Source organism: Hemiscyllium ocellatum, unplaced genomic scaffold (genome assembly GCF_020745735.1).
Source record: "Hemiscyllium ocellatum isolate sHemOce1 unplaced genomic scaffold, sHemOce1.pat.X.cur. scaffold_441_pat_ctg1, whole genome shotgun sequence".
Classification (NCBI taxonomy): Eukaryota; Metazoa; Chordata; class Chondrichthyes; order Orectolobiformes; family Hemiscylliidae; genus Hemiscyllium; species Hemiscyllium ocellatum.
Window position 1 is genome coordinate 450,363 of NW_026869058.1, and position 18,674 is coordinate 469,036.

Genomic DNA, 18,674 nt, shown 5'->3' on the forward strand with positions numbered 1-18,674 from the left:
TGAGGGAGTGGGTGCTGTGGGAGGGTTAGTGCTGAGGGAGTGGGTGCTGTGGGAGGGTCAGTGCTGAGGGAGTGGGAGCTGTGGGAGGGTCAGTGCTGAGGGAGCGGGGGCTGTGGGAGGTTCAGTGCTGAGGGAGCGGGGGCTGTGGGAGGGTCAGTGCTGAGGGAGCGGGTGCTGTGGGAGGGTCAGTGCTGAGGGAGTGGGTGCTGTGGGTGGGTCAGTGCTGAGGGAGCGGGTGCTGTGGGAGGGTCAGTGCTGAGGGAGTGGGTGCTGTGGGAGGGTCATCTCAAAATGTCCACGTCACTGATAAAGTCTGTTTTCGAATTCTCTCTCTCCCCCTCCCCATCCCCCTTCCCTCTTCCCCCTCTTTTATCCCCCTCCATTCTCCCTTCCCCATCCCTCCCACTCTCTGTCTCCATCCCTCTCCCCTCCTCTCTCTCCGTTTCCCTCCACCCCCTCTCTCTCTCACCCCTCCCTTCCTCCCACACTCCCTCTGCAGGCCTGCACCAGCTGCTCACCCTGGGCCTGGAAGGGAACAACCTGAACGACGGCAATGTCCACCCTGGTGCGCTGCGCTCCCTCAAGAGCCTGGTCTACCTGCGTCTGGGCCGTAACCGCTTCCGGGCACTGCCCTCCGGCCTGCCCTCCACCCTCAAGGTCAGTGCCAGGGCAACTCCTGGCTGTCCCAGCCCCCACAGCTCTCCCGGGATCGGGAACGTTTTCCAACGCATGCTCAACTCACGGCCGGAGGCGTCCTCTCTGTCTCCCACCTGGACACGGGGATCGCAACGACGAGGGCTCCCCTGACCCTCTGGCCCCTTACCCTAACTGACCATCAATGCCCGCTATCACAGGGTGCTTCTAGAACGTTCCAGCATAGAACAGGCCCTCAATCCTCCCACAGCGCTTGCTGACCCACTGACAGTGCCCACTCGCTCCGTATTGACCCTCTGACAGTGCCCACTCCCTCAGTATTGACCCTCTGACAGTACACGCTCCCTCAGTATTGACCGTCTGACTGTGCCCACTCCCTCCGACAGTGACCGCTCCCTCAGCGCTGACCCTCTGACAGTACCCACTCCCTCAGTATTGACCCTCTGACTGTGCCCACTCCCTCAGTATTGACCTTCTGACAGTGCCCACTCCCTCAGTATTGACCTTCTGACAGTGCCCACTCCCTCAGTATTGACCCTCTGACTGTGCCCACTCCCTCAGTGCACACTCCCTCAGTATTGACCCTCTGACAGTGCCCGCTCCCTCAGTATTGACCCTCTGACACTGCCCACTCCCTCAGTATTGACCCTCTGACTGTGCCCACTCCTTCAGTATTGACCCTCTGACAGTGCCCCCTCCCTCAGTATTGACCCTCTGACAGTAACTGCCCCCTCAGTGTTGACCGTCTGACTGTGCCCACTCCCTCCGACAGTGTCCGCTCCCTCAGCGCTGACCTTCTGACAGTACCCACCCCCTCAGTATTAACCCTCTGACAGTGCCCTCTCCCTCAGTATTGACCCTCTGACAGTGCCCGCTCCCTCAGTATTAGCCCTCTGACAGTGCCCGCTCCCTCAGTATTGACCCTCTGACAGTACCCACTCCCTCAGTATTGACCCTCTGATAGTACCTGCTCCCTCAGTATTGACCCTCTGACAGTGTCCACTCCCTCAGTATTGACCCTCCGACAGTACCCACTCCCTCAGTATTGACCCTCCGACAGTGCCCTCTCCCTCAGTATTGACCCACTGACAGTGCCCACTCCCTCAGTATTGACCCTCTGACAGTGCCCACTCCCTCAGTATTGACCCTCTGACAGTGCCCACTCCCTCAGTATTGACCCTCCGACAGTGCCCTCTCCCTCAGTATTGACCCACTGACAGTGCCCACTCCCTCAGTATTGACCCTCTGACAGTACCCACTCCCTCAGTATTGACCCTCTGACAGTACCCGTTCCCTCAGTATTGACCCTCTGACAGTACCCACTCCCTCAGCACTGACCCTCTGACAGTACCCGCTCCTTCAGTATTGACCCTCTGACAGTACCCGCTCCCTCAGTATTGACCCTCTGACAGTACCCACTCCCTCAGTATTGACGCTCCGACAGTACCCGCTCCCTCAGTATTGACCCTCTGACAGTGCCCACTCCCTCAGTATTGACGCTCCGACAGTACCCGCTCCCTCAGTATTGACCCTATGACAGTACCCACTCCCTCAGTATTGACGCTCTGACAGTGCCCTCTCCCTCAGTATTGACCCTCTGACAGTACCCACTCCCTCAGTATTGACCCTCTGACAGTGCCCGCTCCCTCAGTATTGACCTTCTGGCAGTACCCACTCCCTCAGTATTGACCCTCTGACAGTGTCCACTCCCTCAGCGCTGACCCACTGACATTACCCTCTCCCTCAGTATTGACCCTCTGATAGTGTCCACTCCCTCAGTATTGACGCTCCGACAGTGCCCGCTCCCTCAGTATTGACCCTCTGACAGTACCCACTCCCTCAGTATTGACCCTCTGACAGTGCCCACTCCCTCAGCGCTGACCCACTGACATTACCCTCTCCCTCAGTATTGACCCTTTGATAGTGTCCACTCCCTCAGTATTGACCTTCTGACAGTACCCTCTCCCTCAGTATTGACCCTCTGACAGTGCCCACTCCCTCAGTATTGACCCTATGACACTGCCCACTCCCTCAGTATTGACCCTCTGACAGTACCCACTCCCTCAGTATTGACGCTCTGACAGTGTCCTCTCCCTCAGTATTGACCTTCTGGCAGTACCCACTCCCTCAGTATTGACCCTCTGACAGTGTCCACTCCCTCAGCGCTGACCCACTGACATTACCCTCTCCCTCAGTATTGACCCTCTGATAGTGTCCACTCCCTCAGTATTGACCCTCTGACAGTACCCACTCCCTCAGTATTGACGCTCCGACAGTACCCACTCCCTCAGTATTGACCCTCTGACAGTGCCCGCTCCCTCAGTATTGACCCTCTGACAGTGTCCACTCCCTCAGCGCTGACCCACTGACATTATCCTCTCCCTCAGTATTGACCCTCTGACAGTGCCCACTCCCTCAGTATTGACGCTCTGATAATGCCCACTCTCTCAGTATTGACCGTCTGACAGTACCCACTCCCTCAGTATTGACCCTCTGACAGTGCCCACTCCCTCAGTATTGACCCACTGACAGTGCCCACTCCCTCAGTATTGACCCTCTGACAGTACCTGCTCCATCAGTATTGACCCTCTGACAGTGCCTGCTCCCTCAGCGCTGACCCTCTGACATTACCCACGCCCTCAGTATTGACCCTCTGACAGTGCCCACTCCCTCAGTATTGTCCCTCTGACAGTGCCTGCTACCTCAGTATTGACGTCTGACTGTGCCCACTCCCTCCGACAGTGACCGCTCCCTCAGCGCTGACCATCTGACAGTACCCACCCCCTCAGCATTAACCCTCTGACAGTGCCCTCTCCCTCAGTATTGACCCTGTGACAGTACCCATTCACTCTGTACTGACCCTCTGACTGTGCCCACTCCGTCAGTATTGACCCTCTGATAGTACCTGCTCCCTCAGTATTGACCCTTGGACAGTGCCCACTCCCTCAGTATTGACCCGCTGACAGTGCCCACTCCCTCAGTATTGACGCTCCGACAGTGCCCACTCCCTCATTATTGACCCTCTGATTGTACCAGCTCCCACACTATTGACCTCTGACAGTACCTGCTCCCTCAGTATTGACTCTCTGACAGTCCCCTCTCCCTCAGTATTGACCCTCTGACAGTGCCCACTCCCTCAGTATTGACGCTCCGACAGTGCCCACTCCCTCAGTATTGACCCTCCGACAGTGACCGCTCCCTCAGCGCTGACCCTCCGACAGTACCCACTCCCTCAGTATTGACGTTCAGACAGTGCCCGCTCCCTCTGTATTGACCCTATGACAGTGCCCGCTCCCTCAGTATTGACCCTCTGACAGTACCCGCTCCTTCAGTATTGACCCTCTAACAGTGCCCACTCCCTCAGTATTGACCCTTTGACAGTACCCGCTCCCTCAGTCTTGACCCTCTGACAGTACCCACTCCCTCAGTATTGATGCTCTGACAGTACCCACTCCCTCAGTATTGACCCTCTGACAGTGCCCGCTCCCTCAGTATTGACCCTCTGACAGTACCCACTCCCTCAGTTTTGACCCTCTGACAGTGCCCACTCCCTCAGTGCTGACCCACTGACATTGCCCTCTCCCTCAGTATTGACCCTCTGATAGTGTCCACTCCCTCAGTATTGACCCTGTGACAGTACACACTCCCTCAGTATTGACCCTCTGACAGTGCTCACTCCCTCAGTATTGACACTCCGAAAGTGCCCACTCCCTCAGTATTGACCCACTGACAGTGCCCACTCCCTCAGTATTGACCCACTGACAGTGCCCGCTCCCTCAGTATTCACCCTCTGACATTACCCACTCCCTCAGTATTGACCCACTGACAGTGCCCGCTCCCTCAGTATTGACCCTCTGACAGTGCCCACTCCCTCAGCGCTGACCCTCTGACACTGCCCACTCCCTCAGCGCTGACCCTCTGACATTACCCACGCCCTCAGTATTGACCCTCTGACAGTGCCCACTCCCTCAGCGCTGACCCTCTGACAGTACCCGCTCCTTCAGTATTGACCCTCTGACAGTGCCCACTCCCTCAGTATTGACCCTCTGACATTACCCACGCCCTCAGTATTTTCCCTCTGACAGTGCCCACCCCCTCAGTATTGACGCTCCGACAGTGCCCTCTCCCTCAGTATTAGCCCTCTGACAGTGCCCTCTCCCTCAGTATTGACCCTCTGACAGTGCCCACTCCCTCAGTATTGACCCTGTGACAGTGCCCGCTCCCTCCGACTGTGACAGCTCCCTCAACGCTGACCCTCTGACAGTACCCACTCCCTCAGTATTGACCCTGTGAGAGTCCCCACTCCCTCAGTATTGACCCTCTGACAGTGCCCATCGCTCAGTATTGACCCTCTGACAGTGCCCATTCACTCTGTACTGACCCTCTGAGAGTGCCCATTCCCACAGTATTGACCCACTGACTGTGCCTACTCCCTCAGTATTGACCCTCTGACAGTGCCCACTCCCTCAGTATTGACCCTCTGACAGTGCCCACTCCCTCAGTATTGACGCTCCGACAGTGCACACTCCCTCAGTATTGACCCTCCGACAGTGACCGCTCCCTCAGCGCTGACCGTCTGACAGTACCCACTCCCTCAGTATTGACGTTCAGACAGTGCCCGCTCCCTCAGTATTGACCCTCTGACAGTACCTGCTGCCTCAGTATTGACCCTCTGACAGTACCAGCTCCCTCAGTATTGACCCTCTGACAGTACCAGCTCCCTCAGTATTGACGCTCCGACAGTACCCGCTCCATCAGTATTGACCCTCTGACAGTGCCCACTCCCTCAGTATTGACATTCAGCCAGTGCCCGCTCCCTCTCTATTGACCCTGTGAGAGTCCCCGCTCCCTCAGTATTGACCCTCTGACAGTGCCCGCTTCCTGAGTCTTGACCCTTGGACCGTGCCCACTTCCTCAGTATTGACCCTCTGACTGTGCCCGCTCCCTCAGTATTGACCCTCTGATAGTGCCTACTCCCTCAGTATTGACCCTCTGACAGTGCCCACTACCTCAGTATTGACCGTCTGACTGTGCCCACTCCCTCCGACAGTGCCCACTCCCTCAGCGCTGACCCTCTGACAGTATCCACCCCCTCAGTATTAACCCTCTGACAGTGCCCTCTCCCTCAGTATTGACCCTCTGACAGTGCCCACTCCCTCAGTATTGACCCTGTGACAGTGCTCACTCCCTCAGTATTGACCCTGTGACAGTGCCCGCTCCCTCCGACTGACAGCTCTCTCAACGCTGACCCTCTGACAGTACCCACTCCCTCAGTGTTGACCCTGTGAGAGTCCCCACTCACTCAGTATTGACCCTCTGACAGTGCCCATCGCTCAGTATTGACCCTCTGACAGTGCCCATTCACTCTGTACTGACCCTCTGAGAGTGCCCACTCCCTCAGTATTAACCCTCTGACAGTGCCCATCGCTCAGTATTGACCGTCAGTGAGTGCCCACTCCCTCAGTATTGACCCTCTGATAGTACCTGTTCCCTCAGTATTGACCGTTGGACAGTGCCCACTCCCTCAGTATTGACCCTCTGACAGTGCCCTCTCCCTCAGTATTGACCCTCTGATAGTACCCACTCCCTCAGTATTGACCCTCTGACAGTGCCCACTCCCTCAGTATTGACGCTCCGACAGTGCCCACTCCCTCAGTATTGACCCTCCGACAGTGACCGCTCCCTCAGCGCTGACCCTCTGACAGTACCCACTCCCTCAGTATTGACCGTCAGTGAGTGCCCACTCCCTCAGTATTGACCCTCTGACTGTGCCCACTCCCTCAGTATTGACCCTCTGATAGTACCTGTTCCCTCAGTATTGACCGTTGGACAGTGCCCACTCCCTCATTATTGACCCTCTGATAGTATCTGCTCCCTCAGTATTGACCCCCTGACAGTGCCCGCTTCCTGAGTATTGACCCTCTGACAGTGCCAACTCCCTCAGTATTGACCCTCTGACAGTACCCGCTCCCTCAGTATTGACCCTCTGACAGTGCCCGCTCCCTCAGTATTGACCCTCTGACAGTACCCACTCCCTCAGTATTGACCCTCTGACATTACCCGCGCCCTCAGTATTGACCCTCGGACAGTGCCCACTTCCTCAGTATTGACCCTCTGATATACCCGCTCCCTCAGTATTGACCCTCTGACAGTACCCGCTCCATCAGTATTGACCCTCTGACAGTGCCCACTCCCTCAGTATTGACCCTCTGACAGTGCCCACTCCCTCAGTATTGACCCTCTGACAGTACCCGCTCCCTCAGTATTGACCCTCTGACAGCACCCACTCCCTCAGTATTGACGTTCAGACAGTGCCCGTTCCCTCTCTATTGACCCTCTGGCAGTGCCCACACCCTCTCTATTGACCCTCTGACAGTGCACGCTCCCTCAGTATTGACGTTCAGACAGTGCCTACTCCCTCAGTATTGACCGTCCGACAGTACCCACTCCCTCAGTATTGACCCTCTGACAGTACCCACTCCCTCAGTATTGACCCTCTGACAGTGCCCACTCCCTCAGTATTGACCCTCTGACAGTGACCGCTCCCTGAGCACTGACCCTCTGACAGTACCCACTCCCTCAGTATTGACGTTCAGACAGTGCCCGTTCCCTCTCTATTGACCCTCTGACAGTGCCCACACCCTCTCTATTGACCCTCTGACAGTGCACGCTCCCTCAGTATTGACGTTCAGACAGTGCCTACTCCCTCAGTATTGACCGTCCGACAGTACCCACTCCCTCAGTATTGACCCTCTGACAGTACCCACTCCCTCAGTATTGACGTTCAGACAGTACCCAATCCCTCAGTATTGATGTTCAGACAGTGCCTACTCCCTCAGTATTGACCGTCCGACAGTACCCAATCCCTCAGTATTGACCGTCTGACAGTGCCCGCTACCTCAGTATTGACCGTCTGACTGTGCCCACTCCCTCCGACAGTGACCGCTCCCTCAGTGCTGACCCTCTGACAGTACCCACCCCCTCAGTATTAACCCTCTGACAGTGCCCACTCCCTCAGTATTGACCCTGTGACAGTGCCCACTCTCTCAGTATTGACCCTCTGACAGTGCCCACTCCCTCAGTGTTGACCCTCTGACAGTACCCACCCCCTCAGTATTAACCCTCTGACAGTGCCCACTCCCTCAGTATTAACCCTCTGACAGTGCCCTCTCCCTCAGTATTGACCCTGTGACAGTGTTCACTCCCTCAGTATTGACCCTGTGACAGTGCCCGCTCCCTCCGACTGTGACAGCTCCCTCAACGCTGACCCTCTGACAGTCCCCACTCCCTCAGTATTGACCCTCTGACAGTGCCCATCGCTCAGTATTGACCCTCTGACAGTGCCCATTCACTCTGTACTGACCCTCTGAGAGTGCCCTCTGCCTCAGTATTGACCCTCTGACAGTGCCCATCGCTCAGTATTGACCGTCAGTGAGTGCCCACTCCCTCAGTATTGACCCTCTGACTGTGCCCACTCCCTCAGTATTGACCCTCTGATAGTACCTGTTCCCTCAGTATTGACTGTTGGACAGTGCCCTCTCCCTCAGTATTGACCCTCTGATAGTACCCACTCCCACAATATTGACCCTCTGACAGTGCCCACTCCCTCAGTATTGACCCTCTGACAGTGCCCCCTCCATCAGTATTGACCCTCTGACAGTGCCCATCGCTCAGTATTGACCCTCTGACAGTGCCCATTCACTCTGTACTGACCCTCTGAGAGTGCCCTCTGCCTCAGTATTGACCCTCTGACAGTGCCCATCGCTCAGTATTGACCGTCAGTGAGTGCCCACTCCCTCAGTATTGACCCTCTGACTGTGCCCACTCCCTCAGTATTGACCCTCTGATAGTACCTGTTCCCTCAGTATTGACTGTTGGACAGTGCCCTCTCCCTCAGTATTGACCCTCTGATAGTACCCACTCCCACAATATTGACCCTCTGACAGTGCCCACTCCCTCAGTATTGACCCTCTGACAGTGCCCCCTCCATCAGTATTGACCCTCTGACAGTGCCCGCTCCCTCAGCGCTGACCCTCTGACATTACCCACGCCCTCAGTATTGACCCTCTGACAGTGCCCACTCCCTCAGTATTGACGCTCCGACAGTGCACACTCCCTCAGTTTTGACCCTCTGACAGTGCCCACTCCCTCAGTATTGACGCTCTGACAGTGCCCACTCCCTCAGTATTGACGCTCCGACAGTGCACACTCCCTCAGTTTTGACCCTCCGACAGTGCCCACTCCCTCAGTATTGACCCTGTGACAGTGCCCACTCCCTCAGTATTGTCGCTCCGACAATGCCCACTCCCTCAGTATTGACCCTGTGACAGCACCCACTCCCTCAGTATTGACCCTCTGACAGTGCCCACTCCATCAGTATTGACCCTCCGAAAGTGCCCACTCCCTCAGTATTGACCCACTGACAGTGCCCACTCCCTCAGTATTGACCCACTGACAGTGCCCGCTCCCTCACTATTCACCCTCTGACATTACCCACTCCCTCAGTATTGACCCTCTGACAGTGCCCATCGCTCAGTATTGACCCTCTGACAGTGCCCATTCACTCTGTACTGACCCTCTGACAGTGCCCACTCCCTCAGTATTGACCCTCTGACAGTACACACCCCCTCAGTATTAACCCTCTGACAGTGCCCTCTCCCTCAGTATTGACCCTCTGACTGTGCCCTCTCCCTCAGTATTCACCCTCTGACCGTGCCCTCTCCCTCCGACTGTGACAGCTCCCTCAACGCTGACCCTCTGACAGTACCCACTCCGTCAGTATTGACCCCCTGACAGTGCCTGCTCCCAAAGTATTGACCCTCTGACAGTGCCCGCTCCCTCAGTATTGACCCTGGGACATTGCCCACTCCCTCAGTATTGACCCTGTGAAAGTGCCCACTCCCTCAGTATTGACCCTGTGACTGTGCTCACTCCCTCAGTATTGACCCTCTGACAATGCCCATTCCCTCCGACAGTGACCGCTCCCTCAGCGCTGACCCTCTGACAGTACCCACTCCCTCAGTATTGACGCTCCGACAGTGCCCACTCCCTCAGTATTGACGCTCCGACAGTGCCCGCTCCCTCAGTATTGACCCTCTGACAGTTCCCCCTCACTCATTATTGACCCTCTGACAGTGCCCACTCCCTTAGTATTGACCCTCTGACAGTTCCCCGTCCCTCAGTATTAACCCTCTGACAGTACCCTCTCCCTCACTATTGACCCTCTGACAGTGTCCACTCCCTCAGTATTGACCCTGTGACAGTGCCCGCTCCCTCAACGTGGACCCTCTGACAGTACCCTCTCCCTCAGTATTGACCCTCTGACAGTGCCCACTCCCTCAGTATTGACCCTCTGACAGTGCCCGCTCCCTCCGTCAGTGACCGCTTCCTCAGCGCTGACCCTCTGACTGTACCCTCTCCCTCAGTATTAACCCTCTGACAGTGCCCTCTCCCTCAGTATTGACCCTCTGACAGTGCCCACTCCCTCAGTATTGACACTCTGACAATGCCCATTCCCTCTGACAGTGACCGCTCCCTCAGCGCTGACCCTCTGACAGTACCCACTCCCTCAGTATTGACCCTCTGACAGTACCCACTCACTCAGTATTGACTCTTTGACTGTACCCACTCCCTCAGTATTGACCCTCTGACAGTACCTGTTCCCTCAGTATTGACCCTCTGACAGTGCCCTCTCCCTCAGTATTGACGCTTCGATAATGCCCACTCCCTCAGTATTGACCCTCTGACAGTGCCCATTCCCTCAGTATTGACCCTCTGATAGTACCCACTCCCTCAGTATTGACCCTCTGACAGTGCCCATTCCCTCAGTATTGACCCTCTGATAGTACCCACTCCCTCAGTATTGACCCTCTGACAGTGCCCACTCCCTCAGTATTGACCCTGTGACAGTGCCCACTCTCTCAGTATTGACCCTCTGACGGTGCCCACTCCCTCAGTGTTGACCCTCTGACAGTACCCACCCCCTCAGTATTAACCCTCTGACAGTGCCCACTCCCTCAGTATTAACCCTCTGACAGTGCCCTCTCCCTCAGTATTGACCCTGTGACAGTGTTCACTCCCTCAGTATTGACCCTGTGACAGTGCCCACTCCCTCAGTATTGACGCTCTGACAGTGCCCACTCCCTCAGCGCTGACCCTCTGACATTACCCACGCCCTCAGTATTGACCCTCTGACAGTGCCCACTCCCTCAGTATTGACGCTCCGACAGTGCACACTCCCTCAGTATTGACGTTCAGACAGTGCCCGCTCCCTCTCTATTGACCCTCTGACAGTGCCCACTCCCTCTCTATTGACCCTCTGACAGTGCACACTCCCTCAGTATTGACGTTCAGACAGTGCCTACTCCCTCAGTATTGACCCTCCGACAGTACCCACTCCCTCAGTATTGACCCTCTGACAGTGCCCACTCCCTCAGTATTGACCCTCTGACAGTACCCGCTCCATCAGTATTGACGCTCCGACAGTGCCCACGCCCTCAGTATTGACCCTCTGACATTACCCACGCTCTCAGTATTGACCCTCTGACAGTGCCCGCTCCATCAGTATTGACCCTCTGACAGTGCCCGCTCCCACAGCGCTGACCCTCTGACGTTACCCACGCCCTCAGTATTGACCCTCTGACAGTGCCCGCTCCCTCAGTATTGACGCTCCGACAGTGCACACTCCCTCGGTTTTGACCCTCTGACAGTGCCCACTCCCTCAGTATTGACGCTCTGACAGTGCCCGCTCCCTCAGTATTGACGCTCCGACAGTGCACACTCCCTCGGTTTTGACCCTCTGACAGTGCCCACTCCCTCAGTATTGACGCTCTGACAGTGCCCGCTCCATCAGTATTGACCCTCTGACAGTGCCCGCTCCCTCAGCGCTGACCCTCTGACAGTGCCCACTCCCTCAGTATTGACGCTCTGACAGTGCCCGCTCCATCAGTATTGACCCTCTGACAGTGCCCGCTCCCTCAGCGCTGACCCTCTGACATTACCCACGCCCTCAGTATTGACCCTCTGACAGTGCCGACTCCCTCAGTATTGACGCTCCGACAGTGCACACTCCCTCAGTTTTGACTCTCCGACAGTGCCCACTCCCTCAGTATTGACCCTCTGACAGTACCCACTCACTCAGTATTGACTCTTTGACTGTACCCACTCCCTCAGTATTGACCCTCTGACAGTACCTGCTCCCTCAGTATTGACCCTCTGACAGTGCCCTCTCCCTCAGTATTGATGCTTCGATAATGCCCACTCCCACAGTATTGACCCTCTGACAGTGCCCATTCCCTCAGTATTGACCCTCTGATAGTACCCACTCCCTCAGTATTGACCCTCTGACAGTACCCGCTCCCTCAGTATTGACCCTCTGACAGTACCCGCTCCATCAGTATTGACCCTCTGACAGTCCCCGCTCCATCAGTATTGACCCTCTGACAGTGCCCGCTCCCTCAGCGCTGACCCTCTGACATTACCCACGCCCTCAGTATTGACGTTCAGACAGTGCCCGCTCCCACTCTATTGACCCTCTGACAGTGCCCACTCCCTCTCTATTGACCCTCTGACAGTGCCCATCGCTCAGTATTGACCCTCTGACAGTTCCCAATCCCTCAGTACTGACCGTCTGACAGTGCCCGCTACCTCAGTATTGACCGTCTGACTGTGCCCACTCCCTCCGACAGTGACCGCTCCCTCAGTATTGACCCTCTGACAGTACCCACCCCCTCAGTATTGACCCTTTGACAGTGCCCACTCCCTCAGTATTGACCCTGTGACAGTGCCCACTCCCTCAGTATTGGCCCTCTGACAGTGCCCACTCCCTCAGTATTGACCCTGTGACAGTGCCCACTCCCTCAGTATTAACCCTCTGACAGTGCCCTCTCCCTCAGTATTGACCCTCTGACAGTGCTCTATCCCTCAGTATTGACCCTGTGACAGTGCCCGCTACCTCCGACTGTGACAGCTCCCTCAACGCTGACCCTCTGACAGTACCCACTCCCTCAGTATTGACCCTGTGAGAGTCCCCACTCCCTCAGTATTGACCCTCTGACAGTGCCCATCGCTCAGTATTGACCCTCTGACAGTGCCCATTCACTCTGTACTGACCCTCTGAGAGTGCCCACTCCCTCAGTATTGACCCTCTGACAGTGCCCATCGCTCAGTATTGACCGTCAGTGAGTGCCCACTCCCTCAGTATTGACCCTCTGACTGTGCCCACTCCCTCAGTATTGACCCTCTGATAGTACCTGTTCCCTCAGTATTGACCGTTGGACAGTGCCCACTCCCTCATTATTGACCCTCTGATAGTACCGGCTCCCTCAGTATTGACCCTCTGACAGTTCCCTCTCCCTCAGTATTGACCCTCTGATAGTACCCACTCCCACAGTATTGACCCTCTGACAGTGCCCACTCCCTCAGTATTGACCCTTGGACAGTACCCACTTCCTCAGTATTGACCCTCTGACTGTGCCCGCTCCCTCAGTATTGACGCTCCGACAGTGTCCACTCCCTCAGTATTGACCCTCTGACATTACCCACGCCCTCAGTATTGACCCTCTGACAGGGCCCACTCCCTCAGTATTGACCCACTGACTGTGCACACTCCCTCAGTATTGACCCTCTGACAGTGCCCACTCCCTCAGTATTGACGCTCTGACAGTGCCCACTCCCTCAGCGCTGACCCTCTGACATTACCCACGCCCTCAGTATTGATCCTCTGACATTACCCACGCCCTCAGTATTGACCCTCTGACAGAGCCCACTCCCTCAGTATTGACCCTCCGACAGTACACACTCCCTCAGTATTGACGTTCAGACAGTGCACGCTCCCTCTCTATTGACCCTCTGACAGTGCACACTCCCTCAGTATTGTCGTTCAGACAGTGCCTACTCCTTCAGTATTGACCGTCCGACAGTACCCACTCCCTCAGTATTGACCCTCTGACAGTGCCCACTCCCTCAGTATTGACCCTCTGACAGTACCCGCTCCATCAGTATTGACCCTCTGACAGTACCCGCTCCCTCAGCGCTGACCCTCTGACATTACCCACGCCCTCAGCATTGACCCTCTGACAGTACCAGCTCCCTCAGTATTGACCCCCTGACATTACCCACGCCCTCAGTATTGACCCTCTGACAGTACCAGCTCCCTCAGTATTGACCCCCTGACAGTGCCCGCTCCCTCAGTATTGACCCTCTGACAGGACCAGCTCCCTCAGTATTGACCCCCTGACAGTGCCCTCTCCCTCAGTATTGACCCTCTGACAGTGCCCGCTTCCTGAGTATTGACCCTTGGACAGTGCCCACGTCCTCAGTATTGACCCTCTGACTGTGCCCGCTCCCTCAGTATTGACCCTCTGACAGTGCCTACTCCCTCAGTATTGACCCTCTGACAGTGCCCACTCCCTCAGTATTAACCCTCTGACAGTGCCCTCTCCCTCAGTATTGACCCTGTGACAGTGCTCACTCCCTCAGTATTGACCCTGTGACAGTGCCCATTCACTCTGTACTGACCCTCTGAGAGTGCCCACTGCCTCAGTATTGACCTTCTGACATTGCCCATCGCTCAGTATTGACCGTCAGTGCGTGCCCACTCCCTCAGTATTGACCCTCTGACTGTGCCCACTCCCTCAGTATTGACCCTCTGAGAGTACCTGTTCCCTCATTATTGACCGTTGGACAGTGCCCACTCCCTCATTATTGACCCTCTGATAGTACCGGCTCCCTCAGTATTGACCCTCTGACAGTGCCCTCTCCCTCAGTATTGACCCTCTGATAGTACCCACTCCCACAGTATTGACCCTCTGACAGTGCCCACTCCCTCAGTATTGACGCTCCGACAGTTCCCACTCCCTCAGTATTGACCCTCTGACATTACCCACGCCCTCAGTATTGACCCTCTGACAGGGCCCACTCCCTCAGTATTGACCCACTGACTGTGCACACTCCCTCAGTATTGACGCTCCGACAGTGCCCACTCACTCAGTATTGACCCTCTGACAGTGCCCACTCCCTCAGTATTGACGCTCTGACAGTGCCCACTCCCTCAGTATTGACCCTCTGACAGTACCCGCTCCATCAGTATTGACCGTCTGACAGTGCCCGCTCCCTCAGCGCTGACCCTCTGACATTACCCACGCCCTCAGTATTGACCCTCTGACAGTGCCCACTCCCTCAGTATTGACGCTCCGACAGTGCACACTCCCTCACTATTGACCCTCTGACAGTGCACACTCCCTCAGTATTGACGTTCAGACAGTGCCCGCTCCCTCTCTATTGACCCTCTGACAGTGCCCACTCCCTCTCTATTGACCCTCTGACAGTGCACACTCCCTCACTATTGACGTTCAGACAGTGCCTACTCCCTCAGTATTGACCGTCCGACAGTACCCACTCCCTCAGTATTGACCCTCTGACAGTGCCCACTCCCTCAGTATTGACCCTCTGACAGTACCCGCTCCCTCAGCGCTGACCCTCTGACATTACCCACGCCCTCAGCATTGACCCTCTGACAGTACCAGCTCCCTCAGTATTGACCCCCGACAGTGCCCGCTCCCTCAGTATTGACCCTCTGACAGTACCAGCTCCCTCAGTATTGACCCCCTGACAGTGCCCTCTCCCTCAGTATTGACCCTCTGACAGTGCCCGCTTCCTGAGTATTGACCCTTGGACAGTGCCCACTTCCTCAGTATTGACCCTCTGACTGTGCCCGCTCCCTCAGTATTGACCCTCTGATAGTGCCTACTCCCTCAGTATTGACCCTCTGACAGTGCCCACTCCCTCATTATTGACGCTCCGACAGTACCCAATCCCTCAGTATTGACCTTCTTACAGTGCCCACTACCTCAGTATTGACACTCTGACAGTGCCCACTCCCTCAGTATTGACGCTCCGACAGTGCACACTCCCTCACTATTGACCCTCTGACAGTGCACACTCCCTCCGACAGTGCCCACTCCCTCAGCGCTGACCCTCTGACATTACCCATGCCCTCAGCATTGACCCTCTGACAGTACCAGCTCCCTCAGTATTGACCCCCTGACATTACCCACGCCCTCAGTATTGACCCTCTGACAGTACCAGCTCCCTCAGTATTGACCCCCTGACAGTGCCCGCTCCCTCAGTATTGACCCTCTGACAGTACCAGCTCCCTCAGTATTGACCCCCTGACAGTGCCCTCTCCCTCAGTATTGACCCTCTGACAGTGCCCGCTTCCTGAGTATTGACCCTTGGACAGTGCCCACTTCCTGAGTATTGACCCTTGGACAGTGTCCACTTCCTCAGTATTGACCCTCTGACAGTGCCTACTCCCTCAGTATTGACCCTCTGACAGTGCCCACTCCCTCATTATTGACGCTCCGACAGTACCCAATCCCTCAGTATTGACCTTCTGACAGTGCCCACTACCTCAGTTTTGACCGTCTGACTGTGCCCACTCCCTCCGACAGTGCCCACTCCCTCAGCGCTGACCCTCTGACAGTATCCACCCCCTCAGTATTAACCCTCTGACAGTGCCCTCTCCCTCAGTATTGACCCTCTGACAGTGCCCACTCCCTCAGTATTGACCCTGTGACATTGCCCACTCCCTCAGTATTGACCCTCTGACAGTGCCCACTCCCTCAGTATTGACCCTGTGACAGTGCCCACTCCCTCAGTATTAACCCTCTGACAGTGCCCTCTCCCTCAGTATTGACCCTCTGACAGTGCTCACTCCCTCAGTATTGACCCTGTGACAGTGCCCGCTCCCTCCGACTGTGACAGCTCCCTCAACGCTGACCCTCTGACAGTACCCACTCCCTCAGTATTGACCCTGTGAGAGTCCCCACTCTTTCAGTATTGACCCTCTGACAGTGCCCATCGCTCAGTATTGACCCTCTGACAGTGCCCATTCACTCTGTACTGACCCTCTGACTGTGCCCACTCCCGCAGTATTGACCCTCTTATAGTACCTGTTCCCTCAGTATTGACCGTTGGACAGTGCCCTCTCCCTCAGTATTGACCCTCTGATAGTACCCACTCCCACAGTATTGACCCTCTGACAGTGCCCACTCCCTCAGTATTGACGCTCCGACAGTGCCCACTCCCTCAGTATTGACCCTCTGACATTACCCACGCCCTCAGTATTGACCCTCTGACAGGGCCCACTCCCTCAGTATTGACCCACTGACTGTGCACACTCCCTCAGTATTGACGCTCCGACAGTGCCCACTCCCTCAGTATTGACCCTCTGACAGTGCCCACTCCCTCAGTTTTGACGCTCTGACAGTGCCCACTCCCTCAGCGCTGACCCTCTGACATTAACCACGCCCTCAGTATTGACCCTCTGACAGTGCTCACTCCCTCAGTATTGACCCTCTGACAGTGCTCACTCCCTCAGTATTGACCCTCTTACAGTGCCCTCTCCCTCAGTATTGACCCTGTGACAGTGCTCACTCCCTCAGTCTTGACCCTGTGACAGTGCCCGCTCCCTCCGACTGTGACAGCTCCCTCAGCGCTGACCCTCTGACAGTACCCACTCCCTCAGTATTGACCCTGTGAGAGTCCCCACTCCCTCAGTATTGACCCTCTGACAGTGCCCATCGCTCAGTATTGACCCTCTGACAGTGCCCATTCACTCTGTACTGACCCTCTGAGAGTGCCCACTGCCTCAGTATTGACCTTCTGACATTGCCCATCGCTCAGTATTGACCGTCAGTGAGTGCCCACTCCCTCAGTATTGACCCTCTGACTGTACCCACTCCCTCAGTATTGACCCTCTGATAGTACCTGTTCCCTCAGTATTGACCGTTGGACAGTGCCCACTCCCTCATTATTGACCCTCTGATAGTACCGGCTCCCTCAGTATTGACCCTCTGACAGTGCCCTCTCCCTCAGTATTGACCCTCTGATAGTACTCACTCCCACAGTATTGACCCTCTGACAGTGCCCACTCCCTCAGTATTGACGCTCCGACAGTTCCCACTCCCTCAGTATTGACCCTCTGACATTACCCACGCCCTCAGTATTGACCCTCTGACAGGGCCCACTCCCTCAGTATTGACCCATTGACTGTGCACACTCCCTCAGTATTGACGCTCCGACAGTGCCCACTCCCTCAGTATTGACCCTCTGACAGTGCCCACTCCCTCAGTATTGACGCTCTGACAGTGCCCACTCCCTCAGTATTGACCCTCTGACAGTACCCGCTCCATCAGTATTGACCCTCTGACAGTGCCCACTCCCTCAGTATTGACGCTCCGACAGTGCACACTCCCTCAGTATTGACGTTCAGACAGTGCCCGCTCCCTCTCTATTGACCCTCTGACAGTGCACACTCCCTCACTATTGACGTTCAGACAGTGCCTACTCCCTCAGTATTGACCGTCCGACAGTACCCACTCCCTCAGTATTGACCCTCTGACAGTACCCACTCCCTCAGTATTGACCCTCTGACAGTGCCCACTCCCTCAGTATTGACCCTCTGACAGTACCCGCTCCCTCAGTATTGACCCTCTGACAGTACCCGCTCCCTCAGCGCTGACCCTCTGACATTACCCACGCCCTCAGCATTGACCCTCTGACAGTACCAGCTCCCTCAGTATTGACCCCCTGACATTACCCAGGCCCTCAGTATTGACCCTCTGACAGTACCAGCTCCCTCAGTATTGACCCCCGACAGTGCCCACTCCCTCAGTATTGACCCTCTGACAGTACCAGCTCCCTCAGTATTGACCCCCTGACAGTGCCCTCTCCCTCAGTATTGACCCTCTGACAGTGCCCGCTTCCTGAGTATTGACCCTTGGACAGTGCCCACTTCCTCAGTGTTGACCCTTGGACAGTGCCCACTTCCTCAGTATTGACCCTCTGACTGTGCCCGCTCCCTCAGTATTGACCCTCTGACAGTGCCTACTCCCTCAGTATTGACCCTCTGACAGTGCCCACTCCCTCATTATTGACGCTCCGACAGTACCCAATCCCTCAGTATTGACCTTCTGACAGTGCCCACTCCCTCAGTATTGACCCTCTGACAGTACCCG

The 18,674-nt window shown here is 56.0% G+C and overlaps 1 protein-coding gene across 2 annotated transcripts in view; it reads left to right on the plus strand.

The window, feature by feature from the left end:
* Nucleotides 1–18,674, plus strand: part of LOC132813702 (extracellular matrix protein 2-like) — an 89,215-nt gene that overhangs the window by 20,278 nt on the left and 50,263 nt on the right. For both annotated transcript variants that reach the window (XM_060823234.1, XM_060823235.1), the window contains exon 6: nt 500–657. In XM_060823234.1, the coding sequence (XP_060679217.1) occupies nt 500–657 (158 nt within the window). The remainder of the gene's footprint in view (nt 1–499; nt 658–18,674) is intronic.